Source organism: Amphiura filiformis, chromosome 15, assembly GCF_039555335.1.
Source record: "Amphiura filiformis chromosome 15, Afil_fr2py, whole genome shotgun sequence".
NCBI lineage: Eukaryota > Metazoa > Echinodermata > Ophiuroidea > Amphilepidida > Amphiuridae > Amphiura > Amphiura filiformis.
Window position 1 is genome coordinate 26711211 of NC_092642.1, and position 24591 is coordinate 26735801.

The window sequence follows — 24591 nt, forward strand, 5'->3', positions numbered from 1 at the left end:
AGCATGCTTCTCTCTGCCTCGCCACTTGACAATAACGCGTGACTTACAACGAGTCGTAGCACTCAACCAATCTGGCGGGACAACTAGTTGTCTCTAGATGCTAGTTGGATGGGTAAGAGTTAGTCTCAAGCTAACACACTCTCTCATAGAGGTAATTCTCGCTGGGTAATCTTACAAGCAACTCTTGACTCTGCCTCCTTTATTGCACGTGTTTTATTGTATCACATGTGTTGCCATACTTCATTAGAACTTAATTCAACCAAATGTTGGCGCACCATACACCGATTCAACTATATATAAATATATTGGGAAATATAATAAGAGAGGTACGCTGGTAACAAACTGTTTGCGATTGCCTGAGGACAGTACGAATTGGCTGCAATGTGCTAACGGTATCGTTCTTGACGGAGCGGAGCACCGGTACATCTATCAAATCATTCTGATGATAGATAAAATCATATCATCTTCGCCACTTAAATCTTCACAAATCCGAAGCGATCAACATTGACAACGCAAAAACATTAATTTTCTTCACTTGATGATTTGACGTCGTATGATGGACTGTTTGACGTAGTAATTATGGATTTGATTGAATATTAACTTTTGAATAGAGGATTGTGTTTATCTACTTGAACATTCTGAAATCAACTAATGATGGATGAGTTCACCGAAGAAGGACCAACATACTATGATGAAAATTCAACTATGGAAACCTCACAGAATGATTACCATGCCCAACCACCCGGACCGGATGTCAATCCAGCGGTACTCTGGGCTAAAATAATCTCCTTTGCAATTATCATCGTACTAACTATCGTCGGTAACAGTATAGTGGTCATCATTATATTACGTAACAAACACATGAGAACTGTGACATATTATTATCTAATGAACTTGGCAGTAGCGGACATAGCAATTGCGATATTTACAGAGTGGACGTGGTTACACCATCATTTTTACCACTCATGGATATTTGGTAAAGCATTTTGCAAGTTCTCTACGGTTTTTCAAGGTAGGTTACACCATCATTTTTACCACTTATGGATATTTGGTAAAGCATTTTGCAAGTTCTCTACGGATTTTCAAGGTAGGTTACACCATCATTTTTACCACTCATGGATATTTGGTAAAGCATTTTGCAAGTTCTCTACGGTTTTTCAAGGTAGGTTACATACGTGTTAAACAAAACGCTACGGATATAACATTTATTTTCTGAATAAAGGAATTAGGTAATACATTATTATGAATGTTTTTATATAATATAAATGCATTAATGGAAGTAACTTTGAGTGATGGCATCTAATATACTAAAATCCAGGAGGGGTAGCCATAAGGATGGTCTAAGGTACCAAAGTTCTAGCTTCAACCAACCAATCAGATTGTCATTGATCCATCCTTTACACAAGAAGAACATACAACCACTTGCTTGGAGCGTACCTCTCCTTTCTTTTACTAACAACATTGTTCTACTTACGATCAAATATTTTTGGTTAATAAGTTCAACTCTGCACAAATACAAGGCAACACCATAAATGTGTTCTGACATATGTGTTTATTTACATAAGCTTTGTGTTTATACATTGTATCTGTATTGACCCAAATGGAACTTGAAGTGGTTTTGTAGATGCAATATTGACAAATACAATATAACGAAATCAATTTGAAAGTGTGATTGATTAGCGTAGAAATTTAACCCATATGCTGTGAGCACAAAAAGATAAACATTACATCAAGATGTTTCTACTTTGCGAAAAACAACACTGATTTCTGTTACGCATAACGGCTGAGACAGACGTTTCAATTATATTGTCGCCTCCTGAATTAGTAAAAAATTCAGTTGCAGCTTAAAACTTTATGTTCTACACAATGAAAGCTCAGCATAGAAAATATTTGTGCCCGTGATTAATTCCCTTTGCTGTTTGTTTGATATTCTCAAGATCTCACTCGCGTCACTGTTTAGGCAATATCCACACCAATTGATAACAAGACTCCTTTGTAGTATGTCACTCTTTTCCCAACTTTGAGACAAATACGCCAATCAACAAACATTTTTGTAAAAAGTTAATATTTACGACAACATATTGCCAGAATGCTTAAAGGGATTTTTAGGGAACCGTTGATAAATCGGGAAACTACCCTTAACATGCTCAAAGAATTTTCTTCTCGGAAATATCGACAAAATATGAAGAAAACTGGCAGGCTACCTCCGTCTTTGAGATCAAGTCCCCAAACAAAGAGACTAGCTTATGCATGGTAGTGGTTAGTTACCACATTAGGAAAAATGCTAAATAATTAAATGTATCGGGAAAGGGTAGTTTGAGATTGACATGTCTTTGGATCTCTTTAACGTGAGCACTAACATACAAGTAGTTATAAATATGCAAACTACAATAAATACATAAACAATTGTAAGAAGGTGATGAACTCAACACTTATTAGTAAAGAACATGCATAATTGAAAAGGTGAGTCTCAAAGAATGTTTAAAAAATGCCCAGTGCATTGAATTCACTGGTATTCATTGGCAAAGTTTAGGTTTAGAGACATGAAAGGTGCGATCGCCATAAGAACTGGCAGATTTTGGTATTGTCAAAAGAAGTTTATCAGTCATAGAGCGTAGTAAGTATCGATGGTGTGAATGTGGTGTGAAATCTTTTAGATACAGACTGCGGTGCGGTGTCATTCAAGGTTTTCCAGTCATTCAGCAAGACTTGAAGTCAGTTTTGTTATACAGGTAACCAGTGAAGTTGTTTAAGAACCAAAATAGGGTAATGTCATTTTTTGCGCGTTTTTTTTTTTTAGGGGGCGGGGCTTTGGGGGTAAAAGTAGGGGGCGGCCAAAACGAAGGGGCGCCAGAAGAAGAAGGGGCGGCAAAAAGAACTAGTAAAGAAAACAGGGCGGAAAAAAAAGAAAAAGTATAAAAAAAACTGTGAAAAAATTGTACTATACTTTGCTTTTAGGGCGCTAGCGTCTATAACCTAGCCCCCTGAGGTGTCTTTTCTTTGCTTTTATGGGCCCATTAATGTTTGTTTTCTTTATTTTTACGGGCCCCTAGGTCCCGGGGGTAACGCACCAGCTTAACCCTCCCTCCTTGTCGGCGGCACTGTATGAGGCGTCTACAGACACTACAATTACCCAGTCCATCCCTTCGTAAAGTACTTGTGTCAGATTACTTGGAGTTCTTAGAAAACATGTATTAATGTTACAGATTGTTCTTCATGATGCAGTCATGTCTACAGTAGAATTCATCTCGACCTTTGCAGGACTTAACCCCATTAAAAGCTATTAAACCAAGATAACACTCATTGAAACAGCTCAACTGATTAAATCGGATCTTCTCTGGTTGTGCACAAGTGACTGTTTTCATGTGCGATATCGCAATAAAGATGGTATTCATAGCTTCAGTTGGGTAACCGATTATAAAGGAAACGAAAGGAAACAATGTTATGTGTGGCTTTGTTCACGAAATCAGACAATGTCGTGCTTTTTGTAAACCAGCATTCTTGAAAATGAGCAACATAATGATTTTTGACTTAACACGGTTTAGAAATAATTTCTTCATATTTTTGGTGTTATCTGTCGTTTACATATCCTTCCTAAAACACCAAAGTACGAGTATTTCCAAACATCTAAATTTGCTAAAAATTTAGGACATGTTACAAAACTATATTGTCTAGAATTTTAGAAGAGTACTTTTAATATTGGCCGGTTATTTTTCACACAGCGACGTTAACTAGGCAATGTACTATTACCTATAACATTAACTAAAACACCAAAGTACGAATATTTCCAAACATCTAAATTAGCTAAAAATTTAGGACATGTTAAAAACTATATTTTCTAGAACTTTAGAAGAGTACTTTTAATATTGGCCGGTTATTTTTCACACAGCGACGTTAACTAGTCATATCCCCATACTGTTAACGTAGGGCTATTTGTAAAGGTCACGCGTCAATGGGAAAGAGCACTGTGTATTGTGTATAGGAAAACGGACAGTAACTGCAGTATGTGTCCTTAATTTCCGCCGAACATGTTACAGTGTTCCCACGCTAATGAACTGAATGAACTAAATACTAGTCAAATGTTGTTAGATCATTATCCCATGATTACGTTACTCTTCCTCTTTGCAAAAGATGTTTGCCTGTCTTTTAAAAGAGGAAATGAACACCACCATACATAAATCAGATACTAATGCTCGGAATGAATCATGAATATGGATGAAGTACAGTTGTTAATGACTTGCATTATTTGTAAACTGTATTGTAATTAACTCTCGGAGGCCTATTGGGAATTTATTCATGAAATAATGAACAACCATACTAAAGAGGCAGTGGGGACACGTGTGATTAAAATTAAATATAGAGTTTAATGAAAACAAAAGAGGCGAGTAGGCGTAACGTGACATGATGTGTTTAGCACATTGGGCTATTCCATTTAAAATCCACACTCTCCCTGTGGAAGATTTTGGAAATACCTTCCACAGGGGGCGTATGTTTTTCAAATGTAATTTGTCAGGGTTAATCATTTTGAAACCCATACACCCCCTGCATTATGGCTTTACCTATATCTTCCACAGATGGAGTGAGTATTTCAAATGGAAGTTACCCAACTGTCTATTCTATTCGAAAACTCATACTCCATCTGTGGAAGACTTTTGCTAAATCTTCCACAGGGGTAGTGTGGATTTCAACTGGAATAGCCCATTGCGGCATTACCATGATTACTGACATTTTTTATCACTTGATATTTTAGTTTATTTACCATGCATTTCATTGCAGACTTTGATCATGTTGATACAAAAACTATTTCAAAACCTTTGTACGAATTTATATGCTTGAAATGTTTGGAGAGGATAATTATCGACTTCGTTTTGTCTGCTATTATCAGTAGTTGTTTTTTAACCACTTCAAGCGAAACCCAAATATATGAGTAAAAGGTCATAGTGATACATTTATAACTTTGTGATAGATTCGAGCTTTTGAAGGTTAAGAAACCTTAAGTATGTTAAAGGAGTATTTCGTGATCCTAGCATCCTCTATTTATGTCATTTGTCATTAGATATCCACGAAAAAAACATATTCCCAAAATTTCAGTTGATTCCGATTTTGCGTTCGCGAGTTATGCATGATTATGTGTATTACACTGCTCCATAGACAATGCGTTGTAATTTCGTTCTGGTGCACCAGAACGAAATTCAAATTTCACGATATCTTTGCTAAACGAATTAATCTGCAAGAAATATTTTGTACATAAACATTATGTAGCCAGAGGTTTCCAGTGATATAAAAATCTCAAGTTTTTTTGAGAAAAGTGGGGGGATGAGGCTGTTGATCACGAAATGCCCTTTTAATTATACCCATACAAAATAAAAACTTGCATCATAATAAATGCCTTTAAGATGTTCCAGGTGGCGCTAGTCAATTTGTCTGTTTGCAATATCCATGGTACCAGTATTCATTAACCAACATTGTTGCTCATTCCTTTTAGTTCTTGCTTGTTGTTTAGATTACGAAAAAGATATAACTTCTTGAGAAAAATGTTTGGGGTAAAAATCCTTATTATGTTACAGTGTTCCACGTTCGATGAAGCTCATCCTATGAACGGTGTCAGTCAAAGCGAGATATACCTACGAAGTTGGAATTTCTTTGGCAAACTCTAACTTCTATTAGTACGCCAGTACGTTCAAGATCATGTTATTAAAATCACATTCTTTGTATTTACAACAATAAATCAAGCAAGTATATGATTTGTAGAATGAACTTTGCAAAACATCAACGTGAAAATCGATATTTTGGCTACTTCGACCAACAATACCGCGTCTACCCTTAAGTAATTTTACTCGGGATTTCGCGATCACTACACTGGTAGATCCCAAAATCAGAATTATTCAGTAAGTGCATTCAAGTATACTTTACTTTTACCGTCACAAATATTATAAACATTTTTATGACCATAATTATTGAATACTTGTGATAAACATCTGTATGATTTCGATTTCAACTAAATGCGTTCATTATGATTGATAACATATCATGTTATTTATCAAAAATGTCATAGTTCTAAAGCTTTGCCTCCACAAAGATGGAACATTTCAACCTTTAATGTGCTTCAATATGTTACCACTGATTAACTTTAAGCTCGTTTTCCACAAGATTTGAAAAACTTATAGATGAATTTGCATGTAATCTAGATGTAGATAATCTTCGTCAACTACAATCTCACGTTATTAACTTGAACTTTGTGACTTTTAATAATCTTCAAATCACGACTTCCAAAGTCTAAAGCATCTTGAAGTGGGCCCGCACGGTGGCTTAGTGGCGGTCGGCAGTAATTTTCATTCCATTTGGCCAGAGGATCTGATTTATTGGCGAACACCGGATCTGTAACATCTTAATAATTGAATTTGTCGAAAGAGGCATTATACAAGCCGATGTTTGTGTATCAATTATGCCTTCCACGTAGACATAAGCCAACAAAGGAAGTCAACGGCGTGGACAAACGAAGTGTTTATTTACAAATCTATACGCATGATCTGGACTATAAAGTAATGATAAGTGACAAGTGAATGGTGCCGTCATTCAAGTGATAGAATCGTCTAGACCGATCTCTGGCTTTCAATTGACTGCAAAGATCAGGTAAACATTGGAAGGAATCAAGTTCAAGTTGTTAAAACATTCCGTTAAAGCTTTATTGGACTACGAGTAACTCGGGAACTAGTGATATTTTCTTGCTTGGCAATACAAGATGGTGTCTTTCTGAAAGAAGAAATCAGGGTATCGTAAAAATGGACACCTAGCTTGTTAAGAGTCTTTTCAAGTACAAAGAGCGATCCAATTAAAATGGATCTAGCATGTTGTTATGTGTGTAAGAATTATGGAGATTTTATTGTTGCAAAATGTATTATGACAGTGTAACCCATTGCGTAAGCTGCATATGTCAGATATCTTGAAGATCTAGAATAATAGACACTATGTATTAAAGGCCCATTCAGTGATTTGCTCATCCGGACGAACGTAAAAATCATCAAGATGTTGGTACCTTTGTCATTGTCATAGATATGCTAATGTAGCCTGCAAGTGGTTCAGCCGAAAGCCGTGTATTTAAGACAAAATAAGACATTTTACACGAATCTGTAATTTAGATACTGACCGTATCTAAATTAGCTACATGTATTTGAATGGGGCTTCAACTTCGTCAGTACTGATGTTTTCTTCGTTTTTTGCCAAATTTGTCATTTCAAAAATACCAAATCACAATTTGAATGACTTATCCTTCACTTTTAATCAATTTATAAACAATTTTGATTTTTTTTCACACTTGCGCTGGGATCACTGAATGGGTCTTTAATGTTAGTCCAGAACGTTGCAGTTGAGTGTTTACATGCCTATGAACCGATTGAACTGAATAGTTATCACACGTTGTTAGATCAGTACTCTATAATTATGTTGATCTTTCTCTTTGAAAAATACGTTTAATTGTCTTTTTAACAGGAAAAAGAGGCCTCATCTTGCATAAAGCAGATTTTTTGGAATATATCATGAATATGAAGTACATTTGTTATTGAATCATACCCTGTATTGTAATTAACTCTTGGAGGGGTTTCGGAATAATTGTATTCATGAAATAATGAACAACCATGCTAAACAGGGAGTGGGGATACAGGCGATTAAATTAAGTAAAAATTTAATTAAAGCAACACATCCTCTCTGCATTGTTTGCTTTATGAATATGGTACCCTCGTTATGTTTAATTATTTTCATTTAAATACTGTTATATATTTTATGAAATAGAAAATGAAAGAGGAATCAAATGTTCCAATATATCTCTATTAAAGATAACTGTAGCATTATGAATACCTTAAAAGTGGCGTAGATTATTTTGCCTTTTTGTCTTTTTGTAAATATTAATGATATGAGTCTTGCGCCTTTTATGTCATTATGGTTTTTTTAGAAAATAGCAACAAATTGATAATAATAATAATAATAATAATAATAATAATAATAATAATAATAATAATAATAATAATAATAATAATAATAATAATAATAAATCAAAGATAATCACAACAACAACAACTGCGACATAAGGTAGTAAGGGAGTACAAGGTTGGAAGAGTACTAGTATGTACAGATATGAATAAAGAGATGCATAATTATTGTGCGGTGTTTTTTAACGAAAAAATAATTTTTATTAAGCTTTATTATACTATTATACTTCGTTGCCAAAGACTAACAATCTTCTACAAAACATGAACCATGTGTCTATTATTTTGTCAATAATGTTATGTATTGAAAGTGTATTTAGCTGGGATGAAAAGCCGATAATAATATGAAACATTTGACATTCAAGATATGCATGAAGTTTCATAAAAAATATAAGCTTACAAGAAAATCATTCATATTTACTGACAGAAATCGTGGGTTTTAATAAAAACCATGCGAGAATTATTCCTACTCGTATGCGTTACATGACTAACAATTTAATTTTCGGACTTGGAGGACTTTTAAATGTCAAAAATGTATATTCTTAATAATTTGCCATGAATTTTTATCACGAATTAAAAAACAAAACAAAATTATTTCACATCTGAAGGACAATCCTCGTATTCTGAATGCACTTTGGTCTGAAGTCGGGCATATTCAATTTTTAATTTTTTTAAATGATTGTATAAAACATTTGTAAAGCTGCATTTTACCGAAAACTCCATTGAAACTGAACTTTCAGTTCCAAAGATATGAACAGTTGAAGTATTTCCAAAACAATAGGGCCTATGCAGCAAAACAAATTATTGTCTTTGTTTGGCTATATCTGAAAATCATCATATCCGACTTCTGACTCATTTTGCTTCATCACATCACATAATGCAGGAAACAATGTGTGGAGGCATAACATGTGTTTTTGTTTACTTATTAACGTGTAAAAACCTTGCTATATGGCGTATATGAACTGTGTATACATAGCAAGCAAAAGTTCGCAATTAAATGTCAACCGTGACCAAATTTGGACACTTTCTTGGAAAACGCATGGAAAAAAATGTTTCAATTAGATAAGTTCAAAATAAGTTAAGAGAGATTATAATAGTTCAGTTCATATGCACTATATGGGGTTAACTTTTCTTTTAATTCTAAGTTACCCAAAGGTGAGCTGCTTCGAGAAACAAGGGCTATTTTAGGTGTTTTGAGAACTAAGATTTGTTCAATAGTCCTTTTCTTGTAAGACATTCTAAGATAAATAATTTGAGACCATTTTCTATAAAATTGGAACAATTTTCAATTTCGCCCGTGGAGCCAACATTACTATGACATCAAAATATTACCTTTTTGCCCATAACCGTACGTCGTAGATACTTTTCCCTTATGAATAGAGGCTGAAATCATATGAAAAGATTTGGCTACAAACTGATTCTCTTATAAATGCATCTACGCACAGTTTCCACCTCGACACCCCCGAGTACACAGAATTTTCCATGCACAACGAGTGTGTGTATATAATACACGGTTGGGTGCATAGCATCATAAGAGATGTGTGAGATCTAGCTGATGACTAGTGGAAAATACGGCATCTGTGATTTGTCGAAACCCCGAATGTTCCCTTCATCCAATCAGAAAAGTTTTTATATCAAACGAAAGCTACCACTTCACGCTAAAACACTTTTTTTCATTCAGTCAATAGATGACGCAATTTAATGTTTATAGCAACGCGAATGTGAACAATCTGTTGAAAACGACCTATTCAAACACAATTTGTGACCAAGATGTAGGTATTTAAAGTCAAAACCTCGGTTCCTTGCAATTATATTTTCCAAATTGTATGTCATTAAATGAACGGGTACACTTATATTGTCCATATACTAGCTTCATTTCAATGAGCAATGACCGATTCTCTTTGAATTGCAAATCTTGTGCAGAAAGTTACTATTTTCGCCTGTTTGTCATACGGTTGTAAATTCAATGAACTATGACTTTGCTAAAGAGCGCTTCCAAATTGATATGTGTTATTTCTAACTAAGTCCGATTACAGTCCGAACAATTTTGTGATCTTACCGTTCTTCTTGAGCCCTGACAATGTAGCAACTAAACATCTCAAAAACGTAACTAACCCCCTTAAATAATGGCCATTATTAAAAAACGGGCTATTGTATTACAAATCTGTAAAATGCGTTGACGCGGAATTCATTTCTGCGCATCATTTGATACGAAAGCCCAGAAAACAATAAAACACCGGTCAATTTATTGTAGTTGGGTCCAGATTTAAAAGTTGCACTTACAACAATACAAAAACACTCAGAGATTATTACACAAATATCCTTCCATTATACTGAATACAAATCAATATAATTTACTGCAACTTTCAAATATTGGGTTACATTAATTTAAATGTACGCTGCAACGTCAATATTTAGTCAATTGCTACAAATGAGGTGTCAAAATGTGCAGAAATAAATTATGCTTCCAACGCATTTTACAGAGTTGTAATACAATCACCAGTTTTTGAATAATGGTCCATATTTAAGGGGGTTAGTTACTTTTTTTGAGATGTTTAGTTTCCGTTCAAATCTCTGAGTATGGTACGCCGATAGTTATGTATGCTTCAAATCGGTACAAAAACTTTCATATTGATATGATATGAATCTCTTGACAATACCAGGGTGGTATCGCTGTTTTATATGTTAGAGATTTTAATCGAGTTGAAAAATTTTCCGTACAGAAACTTGAAAAGTTAATATTAATTCAGAATACCATTTAATAGTTTAGTCACCAACGTATGGACTTCGGCGAAAGACTGCGTTCCCTTCAGAGGAAAATGTAATAAATCTTTATGACATCTCTGAACGTGAAACTGTAAAAATCTGAATAAATATAAAGAAGTTTAATCCCATTGCATATAAGGTGTCATTAATAAATGAGTGGTACTAGGGAAAATCGAATTTAATAGTTTAAGCTGTTTGCCAGTTTCGATGACTTTTCATAATTATAAAAACTCTATGCAGCTGAGAATAGCATGGTATTATATTATCAACTTGATTGGCAATCGTCGGAAGGCAATCTTGAATGCGTTGGCTTTAATTTAAAACAGTGACCAGAAAAAATAAAATGCATATTATTGTTTCCGTTAAGATAGTGCTATGGAATCACGAGGTCTTGGAAGTTCTAGAAGGTTAAAAGTTAAAAGATACAATGTGTTACCGGACATTCAAAGGCCTTTCACATGTTAGTATGTTTGGATTCCGCCTGACACATGTTTTTTCTGACTTGTGTATCAGCATATGATCCATATAAAATCTGAGCAAAATAAACCGTTGATAGCTAATTTCAACTGTGTTGAATATGTTTCCGAAAGCATATGATGAACCACGGCGACATTGAACTTAAAGATGACTTTACATGTACCCTCCATGTATAATATTAGATCAAATTTCGTCACTCAGCTACAATCCGACTTGTTAGCTACCTGATATCTTATCAACTTTGAACTTTGTGACTTTTAAGATCTTCAAGACGTCCTAATCCCATAGCATCTTGAGGTGGGCCCGCACTGTTGCGTATTGGCAGCCCGCAGTAATTTCACGGCATTTGGCCCGTGAATCTCGTTTATTTTGAACATCGGATATTAGGTATCAATTAATGCGTAGAAATGTATCAATAAAATAAGTTAATGGCGTACACAAATGAAGTGTTTATTTACAAATCTATACGCATGATCTTGTGTTGTGGATGAAGTAATGATAAGTGACAAGTGAATGGTGCAGTCATTCAAGTAATAGAATCGTCTAGACCGATCTCTGGCTTTCAATGGACTGCAAAGATCAGGTAAACATTGGAAGGAATCAAGTTCAAGTTGCTGAAACATTCCGTTGAAGCTTTATTGGACTACAAGTAAATAAGAACTACTCCTTATTCCAGAAAATATTACCCTGTTTTGCCAAATGAAACATAGCTAAATCCTAACCCTTTAGTTAGTTCTAACTGGCAATAAAAATCATATTTAATATTTGGCCAACTTTTAGAAGGGCCAAAAACATGCGTTTTAGGGTGTGTTTTTTTTCTGATTAAAATGTGTTGTTAGCATGTTGTATAATGTGCATGAATTATGGACGTTTTATTGTAATGGTAAATGTACTTGCATGGAGCGTATAGAACACCATACAATATGTATTAATGTTACTCTTGAGTGTCCCCACGTTAACATGGTTAATAAACCGATTGAATTGAATAATTATCACATGTTGTTAGATCATTACCACATAATTGAAGAATGCGAATAATTAGCTTTTTATTTTTAAAGATGGAAAAGAGGCACATCTTCAATAAAGCAAATGTTTGGTGTTTCATGAATATGCATGAAGTACATTTATAATGAATCATACCCTGTATTGCAATTAACTCTCGGAGGGTTTTGAGAAGATATTCATGAAATAATAAACAACCATGCTAAACAGGGATAATAAAGTACACATTTAATTGAAACAAAACAGAACAGAACAGTAGGCGTAACTTCGCATGATGTGTTTAACACATTGAGGCATTGCATCAGTTTAGATTAGATTTATTTTATTTCGTCGATTTGGATACACAAACTAACCTATAATATTTTAGTCACCAAATTCTTAAACTCGAACATTTTTACCCACCTAACAAAATTGTTTTGGTACTCTTTTGTCAGTCTGTTTTAGTCAAATATTTTAGCACAGTCTATCTATCTATCTATGTCCCATGGCTAGGAGGCCGTTGGGGCGACGTAGTGATGGTCTTAGAGATGCATAATTTGTGTTTAAACACAACTAAACAGACACAATGCAGTTTGCAGGCAGCAGCTTAATCAGCGCCAATATTGCAACATTGAAACAAACAACTATACAAACATCCAATCCAACCCAACCCCATCCCCCAGTAGGCAATGAGGATAAAGTGCCTTGCCCAGGACACAACACGTTGGCACGAGCGGGGCTCGAACTCACAACCTATGTATTATGAGTCGGGCGCCTTATCCACTCGGCCACACGTGCTCCCCAATGAAACTTTCCATCATTGCCCTTACTTGTTTGTTGGTAGTATGCGTAGAGTAGTGGACCTGGAGGAGTCTTCTCATGCAGTTCATCTCAAACGCGTTAATCCTCTTTTCCATCTCGGCATTAAGCGTCCAGGTTTCACACCCATACAGGAAGACGGAAATTACCAATGCTCTCAGGAAGCACATTCTTGCTGCCATTGAGATGTTCTTGTCTCTCCAAATAGGTTTCAGATTGGCTAGTGATGATGTCGCTACAGCAATTCTGATTTTGATTTCTTGCACTGATTTGGCATCATCTGTGATGGTTGCACCAAGGTATTTGAATTGTGTAACTGTTTCAAGTTCTTCCCCTCCAACATGAACTTCTACAATTCCATCAGACCCCATCTTCAAGACCTTGCTCTTTGTAGCGCTGATTTCCATGCTAAGTCGCCTTGCACTGTCATCTAGCCTTCTTGTGAGGTCACTTAGTTCTTCATGATGTCCTGCCAAGAGGTCAATATCATCAGCGAATCGCAAGTTGGTAACCCTTCGCCCTCCGATATTGACTTCCCTCGCATCCATCAAAAGGTTCCATCATGATATACTCAAGGAAGATGTTAAAGATGGTTGGTGACAGTAGACAACCTTGTCGGACTCCAACTCGGGTACGAAACCACTCACTATACTAATTTCGTCTCCTAGCAGTACAGTACTCTTAGATGCAGTGTACAATGCTTCATTTACAATTCCATTATTGATGTTGAACTTTCTTAGGATTTCAAACATTGCTTCTTGCCAAACACGGTCAAATGCTTTTTTTAAATCAATGAAGTTGTGGAGAAGTGGCTTTTGATCTGTGCGGAATTTCTCACTCAGAATTCTAAGATTGAAGATTTGTTCCACTGTGCTGCGCCCTTTTCTGAATCCTGCCTGTTCTTCTGCTATGATTCTCTCTGCTTGAGGTCGAAGTCTATTAAGAATGATTCGGAGAAGTATCTTGCTCGGATGACTGATCTAACTGATGGTGCGGTAGTTGTTGCAAGATTTAAGGTTGCCCTTCTTCGGGAGAGGAATGATGATCTACCGTGTCCATGACGATGGTTAAATTCCTGATGTCCATACCTCATTGTAGAGTTTTGTGTAAGCCTGGATTGTTGTTTGGCCACCGCTTTTCAGCATCTCTGCCGGAACATTATCAATACCTGGAGACTTCCAATCTTTCATGTTTCTTATGGCCTCTTCAACCTCAGAGGTGAGGATTGGTGGATCTTTCTCTTGCTCTGTGTTTGCCATTGCCTTCAGCCTATTTAACAGGTTATGATCTGATGTTAGGTTATAGTTGTAGAGTTCTTCACAATATTCCTTCCATCTGTTGGATATTTCCTTCTTCTCAGTCAAAAGATGTCCATCTTTGTCCTCAATTACTGTTGTTCTACCAGCTTTCTTCTTTGTAAGGTCTCTAATGGTTTGAAAGGCTACTGTGTTGTTACGCTCCATGTTGGTGTTGATTGTACCACACTGATCATGGATCCATTTTCTTTTGCTTCTTTAGTTGCTTTCTTTACTTCCCTGTTAATTCTACTGTAGTTGGTATGGTCGATGTCACTTATGAAACAATACCAGAGGATAATTTAAACATATGATCCATAAAACATTACAAAAGTGTTATTACTAGGAGCTAGCAAATCCCATTGAATTATTATGTTCTTTTGAAACTGCCATCGTGTACAATTTACTCAGTCGATTTTACATAAGAAATAGCTCTACTTTAGAAGGATACATGACACAATTCATGGATCTGATTAATTTTGAAATCGACTGATATTTTTATAGTTAAGTTATAGTTTTAATAAGGGTCAAAATTCACATTTCCACTACACAGCCATATGCAGTGAACATGCGACCTTGGCCTGTTGAGCTGGCTGCATAGTTTACCAGTGGGTGTTGGCAAGTACTTTAATCATCCTCTGAGACAGTACATCAAAAGTTGCTTTACATAACTTTTGGCAAACAACTCATTATTATGAGGTAAAATTAAACTATTACTCAAAGCGGAAATTAGCTCACCTGAAAACTTTCGGAATGTATCAATATTCCTTGTTCACTCGGTAGATGGACTGGTCAAAGATACTTGTTATTGGTCAGAGACTGTCGAACCGACCAGTCGACCAGTAACAAGCATCTTACTCCAGTCCATCTACCGAGTGAACAAGGAATCCGTTACATTCCGAAAGCTCTCAAGTGAGCTAATTTCCGCTTTGAATAATAGTTTAATTTTACCTCATCATGACTCCACCAAAGCAGCTAAGTTTACACCAACGCAACTCATTATTATGACTTCCACAAACTTTGTCTCCCTTTATTAAAAAAAAGGCGGGGAAACTATATAACATATGGAAATGTTGCTCCAAATGAGACCAAGCTTCAAAAAGAGAGCAGAGGTGGGGCTTTTAAAAATGTGCTGCTTTATTTCCGTATGCGTCGGTTTGTTTTCGTACATATAACCATACACTTTACTACCTATAAATAGTAAAATTTGAATTTAATTTGAACGTACGAAACTGAAAAACCTTTTCTGCTAAAAAAGTTTTTCTTGAACGGTTGCACTTTTATACAATTAAAACACTTAAGCAAACGTTTTCGTATGATGAAGCTCACTTTAGCAGGTTGTAAAATATTGTATGAGTTATTTATATGCGACCCTTACTCCATTGTGCCACAAATTATGGTTTAAAAAGGAAATTTAAAGGCGATAGCATAATGTGACTTTGTCATTCCTCTATACCCTTATGTAGTTACAGGCCAAAGCAAAACACTGTTTTTTCTGTTTAATCGATCATTAAAATCACATTCATTAAATTGTTTTATTCAAAACTGTGCACTCACTATCGGAATGAAATCATGATTACAAAATTTTATTTCATTTTGCAAATAAAAAATATTTTTAATAAAAAAAGGGGGAAAATTGGTATGAAATTGAGGAAATTGACAAATTTTGAGGCAAGTTGGTTGAATAGGAGGTACGTACGTGTAGAAAATGCAGGAAACAACATTGTGTACAGGCATAACATGTGTATACATACGAACGTAGAAAATACTTGGTATCCGGCGGATATGAACTGTGTATACGTAGCCAGCAAAAAGTTCGCATTGATGTCATATGATTGATGTTAGTTTCACAATATTCGTGACTTAATTTAACATTTAAAATTTGTTTGAAAATGTATGCACATTGACTACTAAAATGTGTTGGGATAGCCTGTTCTAAAAAACACCTGTTTTCAAGTATTATCTACATCATTTATTTAATTTAATTTTGTTTTCTAGACAATATTTAAGCAAATGAGCGACAAAACTGTACTTTGAACAAGCGGGTAAAAACAAAGCAAAAGATTCCAAACATGCCATACATTGGTTAAATGGCTCGGAGAAGTTTTAATAAATTTAAGTCAGAATCTAATTTTGGAAAGAAAATAGTTTGCACATCCTTTCTCGTAAATTATATGTATTATGTTTTCTCATAGCCGTGCTAAATTGATTTGAATAATCACGCAAGAGTAAACGGAATTTTTCATGCTTCGTTCATCATGTTCATCGTTTTATAATTGAAGGAGTTTATACTTTTGCACGATTGACAAATACAAATGTCTCAAAGTCATCGTGAAAGAAAACTAAACAGATGCATTTATCGTAAATTCCTATCATTTGCTTTAAACACCGTGTCCAATTGGCTTATGGAGCAAAACTGTGTGAATACAGTTAGTATAAACGTGATAAATATAGGTTTCTGCCGAGAATTGTGTCCCAAGCGATAGTAAAATATAAGAGGGATGGTAAGAATCCGAAGATGAAAGGTACACGATTCTGAACATTTTCGGTACGTCATTTGTGACGCCTGACCATTGACAAATAAGATGAACCGCTACATCTAGTGATGAAATTAGAAACCATTTGATTGGCTAATACTAAAACGCTACTTACTACCAATTGGATTGTGAAATCCGATCAATATAAACATGGTGAGCAAAATCAAGCAGAAAATTTTAGAGCATGGAATGCAAACCTATAGCCTGGTTATACAAATGAAATCATTACATTATGTTTATAGTTGAAAGGGTTTTATATTAATATCAATGTTCTATCATATATCAAATTATAGGAGTTAATGTGTTCTTAACGTTATCATTATCAGTGTTGTCAGAGCGTGTACATCGATAACCATAAAAGCGGTAAAAGCGGCGGCATACAGGAAAGATTCGAATAACATTGTCAACTATCCGGAGGCTGTGGCAGTCAGTTGGTACTACAAAATATGCCGATTGCGAATTTTTATGGGTATTATCAAGCAAGCCCATCAATGCCTATGCTATGTAATCTGATTGTCAGAGGATGATTTAAGGAAGCCCCATCATGCACTGCAAAAAGTGTTATCACCACCGGAGTTTCAACTGCCACTAAACTTTTAAAATCCCATTGAACTCTGTGCAAAAGATGTTGTTTTAGAATTGTGTGTGTGTGTCATTATTACTTGGTCGATTTCAGAACAAAAGTGATGTGTGTATAAAGGATAATTCACACCTTCTGTAGATAACATAAAATGTGAAATTGACCAGCAAATTAACAGTGTTTTTATTGTAAATATAGCAGTACAAATTCAAATTTTATCATGCATGTCTATGCAGTATAGGATAGCAGTGGTGTCATGTTACTCATACAGCTCTGCTCACTGCACAGTTAACCCAGTAGGGTGTTGGGTAGTGCTTTTAACAATCATCCTCTGTCTGATTGTTAAGGGTGGTTCAATAATCATGTATACCAACGGGGTCGTGAATTATAGGGGAGGGCGGGCACAGATTTTTTGGCAGGACAGAGAGGGGAGCAAGTATTTTTGACAGACAAGAGGGGGAGCAAGTATTTTTGGCAGACAAGAGGAGGAGCAAGTATTTTTAGTAGTAGGTTGAGAGGAGGTGACAAATAAATAAATATCGGTGATTTAAAGTACCAGCACACTTCAACAATTATTCCGCTGCCATTAGGGTATATCAGAATCATTTCCGCTTCCACAAGTCCGCAACTGATGCGCAGGTACTCTCAGCTGACTAAGATTGTGATTACCCCAAGCAGCTCTCCATTTTACACCTGCGTGGAGTGAAGCAATTGGGAATTAAGCCGTCTTGCCCAAGAACACAACACACTGGCCCCGGTGGGGCTCGAACCCACAACCTTTCGATTATGAAGCTCGCGCCCTAACCATCGGACCACCGTGCTTCCCAAAGCGATTTTAGGGTATTTCCTTCCTTCCTTCCTTCCTTCCTTCCTTCCTTCTTTCCTTCCCTCCTTCCCCCTTCCCTCCCTCCTTCCTTCCTTACTTCCTTCCTTTACAGTGCTGACTTCTGAAAGTGAAGAACTACCCAGTCACTGCGGTTGCATCCCAAACTATAAGTAAAAATAAAATTTGGGGCAGCGTTACGCCATCAAATGGTGTAAGAAAAAACTTTTAGAACACCATCAATATATGATAAGACATTATTACAACAAAAGTCATTCCCTTCTCAAATAATAAACAATTTCTTGTCAAAAATAGCAAAAACGATGCTAAAGATTAAACCGCTTATAATAACGTAATAATCTGCAGTCAACATTTAGAGGTCTATGCCTACTATTTTCGGTGTACTTAAACATGTTTCAATGACCTTGAGTTTGTAAAGGTTTAAACATGTTTCAATGACCTAGAGTTTGTAAAGCTATATGTGGTTTTAGTAAAGTCTATATAGGAAACTTATTTATCTAGCTTTAATATCGTGCTTTAATAGGCAAGCGATCTTGATAGTATGTAGAAGGCGTTGAAAATCGTCGGATAAAAGAGCTCATAAATAAAAATCGCGAACAGTAAAATCCACAATAAGTATCTACATTCCAACACAGAATATGTATGCTCCCAGTCGGGACACACCTATTTGTCAACAGTTACTACTCTATATGTATCCCTTTTTATGACATCTTCGTGTTATCATTTTGGTATATTACTGTTTATTCAACTATTTCCTAGTGATTGTTTTCGGTATCGAACCATGCAAAGTTGATAATAAATTGACGTTCAGAATATTATAGTCAGTACGTGGACATCGTCAAAAGATTGAGTTCCCTTTAAAAGAAATTATAGCCTAGACTGTGTGTCAACTCTGAACGTGAAACTATGAAAATGTGAATAAATAATATGACGGTAAATCCCATTGCATATAAGGTGTCATTAATAAGTGGCGAGTACTGTAGAAAATCGAATTAGTTTAAGCTGTTTGCCAGTTTCTACGGTTTCATGAGAGATAATTTTGCTTTGCATGATAAAAAAACTATGCATCTGAGAATAAAACGGTATCATATTATCGACTTGAATGACATCCGCTCGAAAGCAGTCCTGAATGCCTTGCTTTATGTTTAAAGCAGTGTTCAAAAACAGTACACTGGATATTGTTTTTTCGTCAAGATAGTGTTATGGAATCAGGCATTTGGGTTGACTTGTACAATTGGCATAGTCGTTATACTTACGTTGTCAGTGTACTTCGGATATATATATATAAATGCGCTTTGATAAATACGCACGTGACCACCTCCGCGCTGCCAAAACAGCTTATAGACAGTAAGTCTCGAACTGACCTTCTACATAGCGAGTGGTCTTTCTATACATTTGAATGCAAGGGCGGAACAACATGAGACTGCTGTGCAGCAAAATTGTCTATTTTGTTCAACTTGTGATTATATCGTAAACGTTTCCGTCGTTGAATATTTTTTTTCCGTCGTCAAATACTTTTAAATTGTTTACAAATTCGGAATTGCAAAATGTGTAATAATTTTGCAATTCACTTAATACTTAAATTTGATGATATTTATCTACGGAGGTCCTATCCCTTTCTGTATAGTGGTCAATGCATGAGGATTTGGTCACGCTTGCTGATGTTGGTATATCGTGCCCACAGGACACGTGCGTATTTATAAAATTGAATTTATAGATATAACCGAAGTACACTGGTTGTATTCCTCAAATATAGTAAATCAACCAACACTTTAATAAGTAATATCAATGGGAAAAATAGATATCTGCTATTTCCATGATAATATCCACAGACTGAAGCGTTTGTACCATACACTTTGGAGATTTACACTAAACATATAATTGTAGATGATCTTCTGACTTGTTAATGCTCTGCGTGCTAGCCATTGACGCTTCAACATAAAAAGTCCAAGTTAGGAGCTATATCTGGTGAAATTACCAGGAGCTCGACGAAGTCTGGAACAGTCAATATTTCACCTCATGAATATAAAAACCACTGAACCAATTATACTTGGCTTATTTGTACTCATTTTAATGCATTTTTCACGCTAATTCCAAATATGGTCATGAAAATTTACAATCCTGAAATCTAACTTGTCGTCTGCAGCAGTCGACAGTCGCGTGGGGAGAGTTAAAGACCCATTGTGATCTTAGTGAAAGTGTAAAAAAATTTAACTAAGTTTATAAATTGTCTAACAGTGAAGGACAAGTCATTTAAAATTTAAATAATAAATTGACCCAAACAAGGAATGCAGCAATATTGTCAACGTTAAAAACCCATTCAAATACATTTAGCTAATTTCTCTACTTAAGTAGAAAGAAGACATATTCGTTAACAAAAATTAATAGGTCGTTAAGTTACCTAAGATGTCATGGTGATTACCGATTGATGACCTTGGTGTAACCGTCGGTTACTGTTTCTAGCAGACAAGCAGTGAAGATGGTGTGGTCTGATGGAATAGGTCTCCTGCAATTGGATTTCAGAAGTAAATTCAAAGGGATGTGGTTCGTCTTTGGCGGGAGCGGCACCATACAGCCCTAATGTTTTTAAATCAATTACGAATTGTTACAAGTATGCGCTCGTGTGAGCAGTTTATAGTTACAAATCTTTACAAATGAATATTATGTTGGGAACTAAGAGGTAATGATTGTCAATCTACTGCAGGATGAAGGTCTCAGCATGATGTCACAACGTGTTTCTGTATTTTGCTTGTTGGCACCAGGACACTCCAGTACATTACTACAGTAATGTTGTAGCTCGTTCCTCCATCGCTTCTGTTTCGTTTCCTCCTGTATGGTGTCCAATGTGTGAGTGTTGAGCTCCAACGACTGTCCTGTCTGCAGCTGATATGGCCAGCCGCTCAACCAAGGTCCGTTGTCTGCTTTTAATGGTTTAAAAGATGTCTTTAACTTGAAGTGAGTAAAAATCTGAAAACTCTCCAATCGTGTTGAATGATATACAAAGTTAATTATCTGATCGCAAGAATTTGCTATATACAAAATATCGTTACAAATAGTTATTTTACAAATAGTTCTAGTTTCATGCATAAATAAAAAGTACAATTGCACGAGATGTGGGAGCCTAGTTAGCAGCTTATTAAAACTATGAACTAATTTAGTTACATTCTTGTTTACATCCAAGTTCACAAAATACCACAATGTACTACTCTCAGCCATTCAAATGGTTTAGTCAATGCCGACGTCTATGCCAATTATGGCCTGCACATTCAATTCAAACTCAGTCTGTACAGAATGAGCGACATATAGCATTCTATTGTTAATTGAGTCCTTAGGTATTTGATTGCAGGGTTCTTTTAGAGTTCATATGGTCATGATACTTTATTAAATTTTAAAGTGAAACAAACCTGGGAACCATCCCCTAGATCTCTCTAAATCATAGAGCGAGTATTTTCTGGGCAAACCATAGTAGTTACACGAGGGAGGTGTTTATCTGATTTGTAAAGAATACTGCACTGGAAACATGAGCAACATCCAAGTGGATTGTATTATGCTGCGAAAATCATACGTGATTCACAGTTACTTTTTAGAGCATCGTAAAATCGTCTTAGGAAATGCAATAGCAAATTGTTTCCATTTTTTGCAGGATTATAAGCTTTAGTTAATGTAGATTTTTCATGTAGAAAATGACCCATTAAGTAATTAAAGACACTTTTTGACTATTCCGTTCTATCCACTTTCTCTCCCTCCCTCTCTCTTAATGAAGCCATACAGTCTTAGCTTGAAAGCTAACTCTGTGAAATCACACATCATATATAGTAACCTTGGAATATGGTATTTATATTTTATTGTCCATTCTATAAAATTACAATTTGTACAAATTTGTTCATTTCAAACTATTAAGTTATTGATTCAATGAGCAATAAAATAATTGTAAGCTTTGAAAAAGTACGAAAGGGCAGAAAATCAGTTAACGTGGAAAGAAATTGTTATTTGTTAATGTACCGTAAATGTTAATGTTTGTATCTTATTTGGGTCATATAAGGGGGAATTAGGCGGGAAATTGGATATTTTCAATAAACATAAATCAAATCAAGTTGTTCATTTTATTAACGATACACGTGTTATGAAAAAAAAAAAAAAATTTGTCAGTTTTAATCGTCTGATACAATACCATATTATGCAAAGATAAAGACTTTGAAGACTCATTTGTAAAGTTTTAAAAGGCAAACATTGTTTTATAATTTGAAAGTTGGTTTTGCGGAATATTAATATTATTTGCTCTTTGTATTATATTTTTTTGCCATTTATGCTTGGCTTAGTACGCTTGATATCACAATTGATATCAAAATCGGCATGTGTGTTAAATATATAACATTGTTTGTATTGCCTAACTTGCAGACACGCGCACAATTCATATTATGGAACATGTCCCTATATGCATAAGAAAAAACGTAACCACATGGGAAGTGTTTGCTTTATTAATAAAAAAAATAGATTGTTAACAATTTTGTTAGAAATTTACCATATAAATCCAAACGAAATCGTAAGCTGTTTTATAAGTTTCTTTGTTTTAAAAGTCAGTTTGATTTTCAAACTCCAAAGTGCAATGTTGTGCATACATAGTATTACATAGGGAACAAGATAAAGGTTTCAGTCAATTTCATGTTATCGTAAGCGTATCAAAAAACCGTGGTCACGCGGGAAATACTGTTCCATTACAAATATCCACCATTTTGTTTGACGTTCTATTTGAAGTAGGAAGATATTCGCCCTTAAGCGAATGTAACAATTCATGGGTGGCGCGTTGAACATATCGAAATCTAAATTGTAGAGGAGTGCTGCAAGTTTTATGTTTTGGTTGAAAACTCAATATTTTGAGTTTCTTTACACACTGATTTCAAACATTTTCATTTTTAAGATAGTAATTTCAGTTTAAAGCATACTTTTCGACATTCCTAATAAAAAACCCACAAATATGTCCAATAACGGCTATGGATGATCCACGTCTATTTAAATCGATCATTTGAAATTCAAAAATTGGGGGAAATTATATTAAACATTCCATTAATACCTCGATCGCCCGTTTCTAAACAGAGCATTACGAGCAGTTGCGCGTACAATAGTCCGCGCCGAGCGTGTCACTTACGCTGTGGATACGCGTACTTGCTCTACCTCGTTTAACAGCACATCTGGATTTATTCATAAAGTGTTACACAAGCTCAGCATTTTATGGCATAACATAATCCATGATAATAAAATTATCCAACGCGCCAAGGTCCTGACCATCTGAAAGAACGTGGTGATATGTAAGGACAAGGTTACATGCCCAAATCCTAGTAAAAACATTAAGTAATTGTTGGTATTTAATTCCTGCTCAAACTTGTCAGTTGATCAGGCCAACGATTTTGGACCTTTAATATATTTGGCCACAAAAGTGATAGTGGTACAATCGTCTCAGGAAATGCAATAGAAAATTGTTTCCATTTTTTGCAGGATTATAAGCTTTAGTTAATGTAGATTTTTCATGTAGGAAATGACCCATTAAGTAATTAAAGAAACTTTTTGACTATTTCATTCTATCCAATTTCTCTCTCTCCCTCTCTCTTAATGAAGCCATACAGTCTTAGCTTGAAAGCTAACTCTGTGAAATCACACATCATAGTAACCTTGGAATATGGTATTTATATTTTATTGTCCATTCTATAAAATTACAATTTGTACAAATTTGTTCATTTCAAACTATTAAGTTATTGATTCAATGAGCAATAAAATATAAGCTTTAAAAAAGTACGAAAGGGCAGAAAATCACTTAACGTGGAAAGAAGTTGTTATATGTTAATGTACCGTAAATGTTAATGTTTGTATTTTATTTGGCTCGTATGAGGGGGGAATTAGGCGGAAATTGGATATTTTCATTAAACATAAATCAAATCAAGTTGTGCATTTTATTAAAGCTATAAGCGATACAAAAATGGAAAAGTCATAGATTTGTCACATTATGCAAAGATAAAGGCTCTGTAGATTTTATCGTTTTGTAAAGTTTTAGAAGACAAACATTGTTTTTATAGTTTGAAGGTTGATTTTGTAGAATATTAGTATTGTTTGCTCTTTGCATTATATTTTTTGCTATTTATTCTTGACTAAAGTGTGATATCAAAATTTATATCACAATCGGTATGTGTGTTAAATATATAATATTGTTTGTATCGCCTAACTTGCAGACACGCGCACAATTATTCATATCATGGAACATATCATGAGCCACATGGGAAGTTTTTGCTTTATTAATTTAAAAAAAATAGATTGTTAA

General features: G+C 35.2%; 1 protein-coding gene across 1 annotated transcript in view; it reads left to right on the forward strand.

The window, feature by feature from the left end:
• The first annotated feature begins 654 nt into the window (after positions 1–654).
• LOC140170833 (substance-K receptor-like) overlaps positions 655–24591 on the forward strand; it is a 61237-nt gene continuing 37300 nt past the window's right edge. Inside the window, exon 1 of the mRNA XM_072194048.1 lies at positions 655–1162. Within this exon, the coding sequence (XP_072050149.1) occupies positions 655–1162 (508 nt within the window). The remainder of the gene's footprint in view (positions 1163–24591) is intronic.